Source organism: Gossypium hirsutum, chromosome A11, assembly GCF_007990345.1.
Source record: "Gossypium hirsutum isolate 1008001.06 chromosome A11, Gossypium_hirsutum_v2.1, whole genome shotgun sequence".
Classification (NCBI taxonomy): Eukaryota; Viridiplantae; Streptophyta; class Magnoliopsida; order Malvales; family Malvaceae; genus Gossypium; species Gossypium hirsutum.
Window position 1 is genome coordinate 76,052,180 of NC_053434.1, and position 11,902 is coordinate 76,064,081.

Below are 11,902 nucleotides of genomic sequence, written 5' to 3' on the forward strand. Positions count from 1 at the left end.
TCCATCATAGTCTACCATTAATATAAATCGTAAATTTGACATGCAAGAACCTTTATTTTAAAAGCCAAGCCAAAAGGTGCTTTAGCATCTAGTACTCAACTTTTACACTTTACGCGATTTAATCTTTTTTCATAACTAAGCACAGAAACAGACAAATTAAATCACAGAAATTTCACAGACATAAATTCACATATCACAGACACAGAAAATAATATTAAAATATTTTTTAGACTAGAATTTGTGGTCCCGAAACCACTATTCTGACTAGGATCAAAACCAGACTGTTACAGTTATATTATGACCTATAGCTCATGTGAGCAGGCCCATTTCACAGCTCGTGTGAGCATTGATGTAAAGGAAAGGTTACGATTATATGTAAAGGCACACTTCATGTGAGCTTTCCCAAGTATACGATGAAATTCTAGATGGTTCAACGAGCAAGAAAAGGGAATGAAATGGTAAGTATGCAAGTGGATTGGATCATGACTTAGTGAGAGGATTTATGACCTAAATGATGTTGTACATATGGAAATTTACATGTCTTATTGTTGATTTCAATTATGTTATGGATAAATATACTAACTTGTGAGTTGGTGATGTTGATTAGCTTTGCTAAGCTTATGACATTGGAAATGACTTTTACTTATTTTATAAAATGAATAAATGAAATGGTAAGTTATGTTTAAAGTATATATGAGCTGAATAAGCACTTGTTGCTTACATAGTTTCTTTCCTTTGTTTTTAGATTATCGGAAGCTTGATCGGCTTGGAAGCTCGTTGGAGACCTATCACAGTATCCAATAGACAATTCGATAGTTTTTGAGTAATTTGGCTAAGGTATATAATGACATGTATAGGGTGATTTGGAATGGTATTATGTCATGTGTTAATGGTGTTTTGTCATGTATAAGATTTGGAAAGATATGTTGGTTTGGTACACTTTGATGCCTTACCAAGATATGTGATTTTGGTTGTAACACCCCAAACCCGGCCTAGGCATTATAGTCGAATCTGACAATGTCACAAGAAGTGCTTTTGGAAACTTGGTCGTCAAAATAAAACATTATTCGTTTAAACCTTTCTTTGCCGCTTATTAACTTTTAAAACGCGTTACTCATTAAGTCGATGATTTTAAATTGTTTATTTGTTGTAGAAGATTTAAAACAGTTTAAGTATCCGAGTGTTTTGAGAAAACATTTGTTTTTCAAAAACTGAGTTCTTCCTACTTCTAGCAGTTATAAACCATAAATCAGTATAAATCCCAAATTTTAAGCAAAAATCCATAGAGGCCATAGTTACATAAAAAATTTCCCCAAATAAAAATTAAAACTATGAATGAGTATGAAACAGTCTAAGGAACAACCATGTGGCCACCGCTGAGTCCTCCGCCGCACCGATCGGTCTAAGTCTGGGGATTACCTGTACAGTGAAACAGAAGGGGTGAGTTTTCGTAAACTCAGCGTGTAATCCCCACTCAATCGTACAGATAGAATGCAAGCAATAACAGACTGGGCCTAAGCCCCTCTCAGTGACAGTATCAGTTAGGCCTTAGCCCATCACATTATCAGTAACCAATGAGGCCTTGGCCCACTACGGTATCAGTATTAGAAGTAGTAGCAGTATCATAAGGGCCTTATCCCATCATAGTAAAAATATGTAGTAATGTGGTGTACAGTATGCAAGTCCTACCCAACCAACCACCATACACCATCTCCTGTCCAACCCTGCACTTCTGTGAGGAATAAATCACCCACCCATCCCTACACTTACAAATTAGCACCAGTTGCGGCACTAAGCATATTTGCAGTAGAGCTGCCAGTATAATAGGATTAGAGCCATCAGTGATTTGTAGCAGAGATGCCAGTATAACAGGAGTTATGCCTGTCAGTACACTTCCTCCAATCATATCAACCCTACCCCATGCAATGCAACATATAGATATAATATGCCATGTCATGGTATCAATGCATACAGTATCGGTTATTCAAAATAAAATCATGCTAAATAACATATATCAGTCATACAGACATATCACTCTTTTAGGGGTCTAAGAATGGCTTACCGACCCTACACTAGGTTCACAGTCGACTTGGGCGTCCCGTGCAACCTTGGCAAACAAATCAATAAAACTGGGCTCACACGCCCGTGTTAGTTTGTCCGTGTGGGTCCACATGCCTTTGTGGCCCACACAGTCCATATTGGCATTGGCCGTGTAGATCACACGACCTGGCCTAGACTCCTACAGGCCCGTGTGGCCCACACGGCACAATTGGTTCAGTTCGTGTCTCATACTGGGCCTTGCAGCCATCACACTGTCGTGTCTAGCACCAATGTCATGTGCGCAAGGCATGGCTCGTCACTCACATGCCCGTGTTCAGTCACACGGCCTACCAAACGGGTTACCACACGCCCATGTGGCACCGACCGTAGGGTTTTTTGGGTTTTTGCCGAGACTCATTTCTAGTGTTTTGGGTACGCAACTGTATCATTTTCGATGCTTAAACTCTCCCGCACACCTCAGAACCTATAATTGAGCAAAATATCACTTAGTTTATCACCTAACGATTGAACAAAAATCGAATCCAAAACCAAATACTCAACCATCAAATGGTTAAATCTTACCCCTAACACTTCGAATAATTTGACTAGGACTCCACGAAAGACAAATCCTTTTGCCTAGAATATACCGCTGCGAAGGAATCGATAAACCCCCAGTTAGTGTTTTGGAAACCACACCACACAAAATAATAAAAGCTTACTTATTGGTATTACGCACTAAAACGGTGAGGAAGAAGAAAAGGGTACGTTTTCAGCAAAAAGGGAAGGATAAATGAAAGGAAAAGAGATGGGAGAGAAAAATATTCGGCAGGGGAAAGGGGAAAATTTTGGGCAGAAACCAAAACAGGAAAACTGATAAACCCCAATCCTCTTTCCCCTAAAATCTCTCTACCAAAACCCCACTACTCAGAATTCTATCGCCACTCCAACTCCTCCTCATAATCGTGTAACAATAAAGCCAAATAAAGGAATCGAACTCAGGACCTCATGCAAGCAAACACTCCACTTAACCACCAGACCAACTGGCCAATTCTGATATCATTTTACCAATAATAACTTAAAAGCCTACCAACCCTAGTTAGAGCTTTATTCATAAAAAGCCAAAATTTACCCAACTTGTGACTTGAACACTTAACCACTGAAGCAAATACACACTTATGTTAATTAATTTCAAAAACACATACAGATATTTTTGTGCTCCAAAATCACATAAGCTGGAATTAAAGAAATTTGGGGCATTACAACTCTACCCCCTAAAAGAAAAATTCGTCCTCAAAATTTTACCTGATCAGAAAAGGTGAGGATACTGCTGATGCATCGAGTCCTCCAGCTCCCAAGTGGCTTTCTCGGTGCTATGATTCTGCCACAACACTTTCACTAAGGGGATAGACTTCCTTCGTAGAACTCTAATGTCACGATCTAGAAGCTGGACCGAGTCCTCCTCAAACGTCAGATCTGGTCTAACCTCAATGTCTTCCACCGGAATAATATACGTTGGATCAAAGTGGTAGTGCCTCAACATCGAGATATGGAAAACATTGTGAATCCAATCCAACTCTGGAGGTAGCTCCAACTGATAGGCAACTGGTCCCACTCGTTTCAGTTTATGATAAGGCCCAATAAATCTAGGGCTCAGCTTGCCTTGCAACCAAATCTCAATATCTTTTTCCACGGCGAGACCTTAAGAAAAATTAAGTCTCCCACAAAAAACTTGATCTCACAATGCTTCATGTTTGCGTAAGACTTCTGTCTGTCGGATGCTGCTTCAATCAATCTTCAATCAACCTAACCTTATCTTCCGTATCAGAAACCAGTTCAGGGCACAGTACATGCCGCTCACCCAACTCAGTCCAACATGAAGGCGTACGACACCTACGACCATATAATGCCTCATAATGTTCCATCTGAATGTTAGACTGATAGTTGTTGTTATAAGCAAACTCTTCTAGTGGCAAGTACTCCTCCCAGCTACCACGAAAATCAATCACGCAACTCCTCAATATGTCCTCCAGTATTTGAATCACCCTCTCAAATTGACCATCGGTTTGAGGATGGAACGCAGCCTGAAGTCTAATCTAGTACCCAGAGCTTCATGCAGCTTCTTCAAGAATCCAGACATGAAGCGAGGGTTCCTATCAGATATGATCGAAATCGGTACCCCATGCAGTCTTACTATTTCAGACACATACAGTTTAGCTAGCTTCTACAGAGAGAAGTCAGTACAAACAGGTATGAAGTGGGTGGACTTGGTCAATCGATCCACAATGACCCAAACAGAATCCATCTTAGCGGGTGTGAGGGGTAACCCACTAACAAAATCCATAGTCACTCGCTCCCACTTGAAAAGTGGAATCTTGACTTGCTGCAACAAACCCGAAGGTAACTGATGCTCAGCCTTAACCTTCTTGGAAGTCAGACATCTACCCACAAAATTGGTAACCTCCCGTTTATGTCCTGGCCACTAGTATAACACACGAAGATCCCGATACATCTTATTCCTGCCAGGATGCATAGCATAAGGGCTACTATGCACCTCTTGCAATATAGATTGCCTCAACTCAGTATCATTTCGTACACAGATTCTCCCACGAAAATAGAGCACCCCTTTGCTATTCAGACCAAAATCCACAGTATTCCCACTCTCAACCTGTCGGAAGCGAAGACCCAGAGACTCGTCCTATATTTTTTTACCCTTAATCTTCTCTATCCACGTCGGTTTAACCTGAAGTTGAGCTAACAGACTTCCATTATCAAATAAACTGAAGCGAGCAAACATCACCCTCAAATCAGTCATAACCTTACAGCTCAGTGCGCCGGCCACCACATTGGCCTTGCCAGGGTGGTATTCAATCGTACAGTCATAGTCCTTAAGCAGCTCAATCCATCTACGCTACCTAAGATTCAGCTCCTTCTAAATAAGAAGATACTTGAGCTCTTATGATTAGTACAGATGATACACTTCTCACCATATAGGTAGTGCCACTAGATTTTCAGTGCAAACACCACTGTGGCTAACTCTAGGTCATGCGTCGGATAATTCGCCTCATGAGTCTTAAGCAAGCGAGATACATACGCTACTACCTTACCCTCTTGCATCAACACACAGCAGAAACTGACATGTGATGTATCACTGTAGACAGTAAACTATTCCTCAAACTTTGGCTGTATCAACATAGGGGCCTCAATCAGTACAGTCTTGAGCTTCTCAAAACTTTCTTACTGTGCACCAGTCCAGTTAAACTGCAAACTTTTACGTAGCAGCTTAGTCAAGAGTGCTGCAATTAGCGAAAACCCCTCTACGAATCGTCGGTAATACCCTACTAGTCCCAGAAAACTACGAATCTTAGTTACAGTCTTAGGCTGTTTCCAATTTAAGATAGCCTCAATCTTTCGATGATCGACCCTAACCCTCTCAACTGAAACCACATGACCCAGAAATGTTCCTTCTCGTAACTAGAACTCATATTTACTAAATTTTGCGTACAGTTGTTTCTCTTGCAGAATCTGCAAAACCACTCTGAGATGTTCATCATGTTCAACCTCAGTCCTCTAATATTCCAGTATGGCGTCAATAAAAACCACTATGAACTGATCCAGATAAAGCTAGAACACTCGATTCATCAGATCCATAAAAGCTATCGGTGCATTCGTTAGTCCAAATGGCATTACTTGGAACTCGTAGTGACCATAACAAGTCCTAAATGTTGTCTTATGCACATTAGCCTCCTTAACCCTCAGCTGGTGATACCTTTATCGGAGATCAATCTTAGAGAAAACCGAAGCTCCTCTGAACTGGTCGAATAGATCATCTATCCTCAGTAGGAGATACTTATTCTTAATCGTCAACTTGTTCAATTGTCGATAGTCAATGCACATACGCATAGATCTATCCTTCTTTTTCACGAGCAAAACTGGTGCTCCCCACGGAGACATACTAGGGCGGATGAACCCATGATCCAGTAACTCTTGGATTTGACCCTTAAGCTCCACAAGCTCTTTCAGTGCCATTCTATAGGGAGCGATGGATACCAGAGCTGTACCAGGAAGGAGCTCAATCCCAAACTCAACTTCATGGTTTGGAGGTAGCCCAGGTAGCTCTTCAGGAAACACATCCTGGAAATCCATTACCGTTCTGATATACTTAACAGATGAATCCCCAGAATCTGAAACACTGATGTAAGCCAGATATGTCTAACATCCCTTACGGACTAACTTTTCAGCCCTTAATTTAGAAATCACATTCAACAAGTAATTCCGATGTTCCCCGATTACAACTGCCCCGTTGCCCTTCACGGTTCTCAATACAACTCTTTTCATAGTATTAACCAGATATAATATGCCATGTCATGGTATCAGTGCATATAGTATCAGTTATTCAAAATAAAATCATGCTCAATAACATATATCATTCATACAGTCATACCACTCATTTAGGAATCTAAGAATGGTTTACCGACCCTAAACTAGGTTCATAGTCGACTTGGGCGTCCCGTGCAACCTTGGCAAACAAATCAGTAAAACTGGGCTCACACGCCTATGTTGGTCTACCAGTGTGGGCCCGTACGCCCCATATTGGCCTTGGCGGTGTGATTCCAAATGGTCAAGCCCGTGTCTCGCACACGGCCTCGCCAGCCATCACATAGCTGTGTCTTGTGCCCATGTCATGCATTCACGGCCTGGCTCGTCATTCACATGCTCGTGTTCAGTCACATGGCCTACCACACGGGCTACCACATGCCCGTGTGGTACCGACAGTAGGCTTTTTTGACTTTTGGTTGAGACTTGTTTTTAGTGTTTTAGGTACACACCTGTATCGTTTTCAATGCCTAAACGCTCCCAAACACCTCAGAACCTATAATTGAGAAAACTATCACTTAGTTAATCACCAACGATTGAACAAAAATCAAATTTGAAACCAAATACTCAACCATCAAAAGGTTAAATCTTACCCCCAACACTTTGAACAATTCGATTAGGGCTCCACGAAAGACGAATCCTTTTGCCCAGAATATACTGCTGCCCAAGGAATCGATAAACCCCCAATTAGTGTTTTGGAAACCACACCACACGAAATAATAAAAGCTTACTTACCAGTATTACGCACTAAAACACCGAAGAAGAAGAAAAGGGCACGTTTTCAGCAAAAAGGGAAGGAAAAACGAAAGGAAAAGAGATGGGAGAGAAAAATAATCGGAAGGGAAAGGGGAAAATTTTAGGCAGAAACCAAAACAGGAAAACTGATAACCCCCAATCCTCATTCCCCTAAAATCTCTCTACCAAAACCCCACTGCTCAGAATTCTATCGCCACTCCAACTCTTCTCCCTAATTGTGCAAAAATAAAGCCAAAGCAGGGAATCGAACTCAGGACCTCATGCAAGCAAACACTCCACTTAACCACCAGACCAGCTGGCCCATTCTGATATCATTTTACCAGCAATAACTTAAAAGCCTACTGACCCTAGTGAGAGCTTTATTAATAAAAAGCCAAAATTTACCCAAGTTGTGACTTGAACTTAGGACCTCACACACACACCCAAAACACTTAACCACTAAAACAGATACACACTTGTGTCAATTAATTTTAGAAACACATACAGATATTTTTGTGCTCCAAAATCACATAAGCCGGAATTAAAGAAATTTGAGGAGTTACAACTCTACCCCCTAAAATAAAATTTCGTCCTTGAAATTTTACCTGATCAGAAAAAATGAGGATACTGCTGATGTATCGAGTCATTCGGCTCCCAAGTGGCCTCCTCAGTACTATGATTCTGTAACACCCCTATCCCGTAACCGTCGCCAGAATAGTTAAGGGGCATTACCGGACTTGTAACTCATGTCAGAACAGTAAAATTTTGAATTTTTTTTCTTGAAATAAAGATCGTTCATTTAAATAAGTACTAAGCACAGCCAAGGATAAAATTTAAACTTCTCTAAGTAAACATTCAAAAGATGCCATTTTCGCATGGCTTATATACATTAACCAAAAATATTCTTCCGCCACTAGTCTATTCTATACATGCCATAAGATAATCCAAAACGTAGCAGTACCAAACAGTGGATAGTGATAGTGTGACTAGTTGCTGATGATCCCCGAGCCTGTAGCTTCCAAATGAGATCTATAAAACAGAGGAAACAGAGTAAACGGAGTAAGCATTACAATGCTTAGTAAGTTTTAAGCAGTGTCAACAGATAACAATCAAATTATAACATAGTTGTTCGTATTTTTATTTCACTCTTCCTTCGGGCATACCATCCCTTTACCGAATATGCACATCTCATCATATACAATAGGCAGATAAACTTTCACATAAAAGTGAGCTCATGTGACATAGATATATCGTATGATTTCACATAACCTCTCACACTGATCCGATGTCACATAATCATAGGAATAGTCTCATAGATTGCTCTCGTATGCATCACATAACTACCTTATGATTTAGTGCAAATCAAGCTCACATATAAACTTGGAGTACATACTGTTTAACCTTTCGCATTGAATATATTTATAAGCAATTCTTATTACGAAGTCTTACCCGGACATAATCTCCACACGAAGTTATCGGATCTTACCCGGAAAAAATCCCCACACGTAGTCATCGGGTCTTTAGAGCTCGGATATAGTATGAGCACGAAGCTTATGGACATTAATCAGTGATAATATTCTCGCATAAAGCCTGCGGGGTTTTAACCCGGATATAGTACTGACACAAATGCCCTTCGGGACTTATCACATTTATACACTTTCACATCCATCACGTCGGCTATTAGGCCTTATCACATATATACACTTTCACATTCATCACATCGGCCATTAGGCCTTATCACATATATATACACTTTCACATTCATCACATCGGCCATTAGGCCTTATCACATATATACACTTTCACATTCATCACATCGGCCATTAGGCCTTATCACATATATACACTTTCACATTCATCACATCGGCCATTAGGCCTTATCTCATATATGCATGTTCACATCCATCACATAGAATCCTAAATCAAAATATAGATTTTCATGTATTCACATCACAATTATCCAAATATACTTCACATACCACATATACTTTCACGTATACACACTGTCTTGGCTGAATCTACATCTATCATTTTCCAATATCACAATTTAGAATTCACGTATGGGTTTAATCAATAGCTTATGAGCAACTAAAACAAGTTTATCAAGGTTTACAACACAATCTCAAATTCAGCACAAGCTATATTTCCTGAGCAATAGTCACTAAATTATTTATAACTGGAGCTACAAAACTCCAAATCACTTTCCGTTAATTTTTCCTGAATATAGACTTGTATATCTTCCATCCATAAAATTTCCAGAATTTTAGGTTTGGCCAATAAATACCAGATTTTTCTTAAAGTTTCCCCTGTTTCACTGTTTGACTAATCTGACCACTCTTCACTACGAATCAAATTTCTCATTTTACAGAATTCAAAATGTGTTTTATTTGATTTCATTTGAAACTAGACTCATTAAGGAGTCTACGCATATAAATTTTATCTTATAACCATTTTTGTACAATTTATAATGATTTTCTAAAAACAGAACAGAGGATTACAGTGTCATTCTGCGCTGTCTCGCACAACTTTAAGTATCTCATTATCGGAAATTCCTTTGCTTACACAGTTTCTTTTATAAGAAACTAGACTCATTAAGCTTTAATTTCATGTCTCATTCAGCCTCTAATTCAAATCCATAAATTTATGGTGATTTTCTAAAGTCACGTTACTGCTGCTGTCCTAAGCAGACTATTTCAATTTACCCTTAAATTCCCAAGCTCAAACACTTAAGAACTTACCATTTGAGCTTAGAACATATCATGGCCACATCATATCTTATTAAATCAACTCATCATGTCCTATTATAATTGAATTTACTCAACGTTTAATCACTTAAAACTTACCTCGGATGTTGTTGAACGATTTCGGCGGCTATTTGATCACTTTTTCCTTTCCTTTATCCAACTTTGGTCCTCTAAGCTCTTGAGCTAATTCAAACAAATTTAACTTATTAAAGTCTCATTATGCTAGCTTATGGCCGAATATGACAAGGAGTTTGATTGGTCATATGGCCACCTTCTAGCTCAACTACACAATGGTCATATGCATTTTTAATCACATCAAGCAATTTAATACAATTCATTCGAACATCAAAAGAAAACCTCAAGGTACTTAGCCCATATATACTTTAGGCATTAGAGTCACATATATATATGGAATCATGAATCAAACTCAACATTTTAGCTAATATTCCCCCTTGGCCAAATTTTCTAAGCCAAGACAAAAGCATCAATATGCTTGCCTCTAACCGAATACATGCAACACCATCTTCTTCCTATGGCCGAATATGCATGTCTATGTTGAGGCCGATTATATACTTAATACCACACATAAATGGCATACATTTTACTAACTAATGCATTACATATTATAACTCAATACGCATCCATCATTTAATCCATAACCGAAGCACCATCATGTGTAAGTATATACCTTGAGATAATATATAGGTCATACCAATACGTCATGTGCAATCATATAAATATATGTGCAAGAGCCGAATCACAAATTTGATTATAACCAAATTTAACCATATATCCAAAACATAAATCTTACCTACCATGCAATAAGCATAAATTACACTTATGGATATACCATGGTCGATACTTCCAACAACACCAAATAAAAATATACTTCATGGATCTAAGGTAGAACCAAGAAAGAAACTCATAATCATCAAGATGTAAGCAACTACCATTGTTCATCTAGATTTAGCATGAAACACAACCATCACCCTTATTAATCTCCATAGCCGAAAACCTTACTTATTCCAAAATCACAATTTCAACATGGGTTACCAACAATAACTTGATATCTCACTCAAAATCAACTAGGATTTCAAGAACTAGTATCAACTTCCTTACCTTAATATCGACCTAAGATGACCGATTGCTTCACTCTTTCCTTCCTCCTCTCAATCCGGCCAAGAAGAACCAAAGAACACAACTTGTTTCCTTTCCTCCTTAGAACATTCGGCCAAGAGAAATGAAAAAAAGATGGACACTTTTTTTTTTGTTTTCTTTCTTACATTCACGACAATGGGGAGGGGGGAGAAACAATCACACACATTCTTTCTTTTTTTTCCATTTCTTTATTACTCATACTCCTTATTTTATTGTTCCTAACATACATCACTAACATAACATGTTTGTGACATGTTTCCACTCATAGCATGGCCGGCCACTATGCCTTAATTTGGGTAAATTGACATGCAAACCCATCATTTTCACAATATGCATTAATAGGCCACTTTGCATTTGCCTAGCACATTTCTAAATTTTCTCACATAAGTCTTATTTGATAAAATTCACTTACAATTAACAAAATTCAAACATGAAATTTTCACACATGCACATGTACATATAATGAGCATCAATTGTTTTGGAGGAAATTGCAAGAAGCTTTGGGTACCAAGCTGCATTTTAGCACTGCTTTTCACCCCCAAACCGATGGTCAATCTGAGCGGATAATTCAGATACTTGAGGATATGTTGAGATGTTGCATCCTCGAGTTCAGTAGTTCATGGGAACGGTATTTACCTTTGATTGAATTCGCTTACAACAATAGTTTTCAATCAAGTATTAAGATGGCACATTACGAGGCTTTGTACGGTCGTAAATGCCGTACACCATTGTTTTGGACCGAGCTCGGTGAAAGTAAAATTTTCGGAGTTGATTTGATTAAAGATGCCGAACAGAAAGTAAAGGTAATCCGTGAAAGTCTGAAGGCAGCCACAGATCGTCAAAAATCGTAT

At 39.0% G+C, this 11,902-nt stretch overlaps 1 protein-coding gene across 1 annotated transcript; it reads right to left on the reverse strand.

The window, feature by feature from the left end:
• Positions 1 to 3,346: 3,346 nt before the first annotated feature.
• Positions 3,347 to 6,183, reverse strand: LOC121210022 (uncharacterized). The gene is made up of 7 exons (XM_041082093.1): positions 5,994 to 6,183; positions 5,279 to 5,474; positions 5,163 to 5,220; positions 4,592 to 4,705; positions 4,373 to 4,519; positions 4,141 to 4,261; positions 3,347 to 3,531 (listed from the first exon to the last, which is right to left on the reverse strand). The coding sequence occupies exons 1-7, from the start codon at positions 6,181 to 6,183 to the stop codon at positions 3,347 to 3,349; spliced, it is 1,011 nt and encodes a 336-aa protein (XP_040938027.1).
• Between the last annotated feature and the right edge of the window lie 5,719 nt (positions 6,184 to 11,902).

Excerpts from the sequence above, each read along its gene's own strand:
- LOC121210022 (XM_041082093.1), bottom strand. The coding sequence starts at position 6,183 with ATGGATTTCCAGGATGTGTTTCCTGAAGAGCTACCTGGGCTACCTCCA. Across the intron at positions 4,706-5,162 it reads ATCACATGTCAGTTTCTGCT|GTTGAGAGTGGGAATACTGT; the intron begins GTGTGTTGATGC and ends CGCTTCCGACAG. Across the intron at positions 4,520-4,591 it reads GGCAATCTATATTGCAAGAG|TGGCCAGGACATAAACGGGA; the intron begins GTGCATAGTAGC and ends GTGTTATACTAG.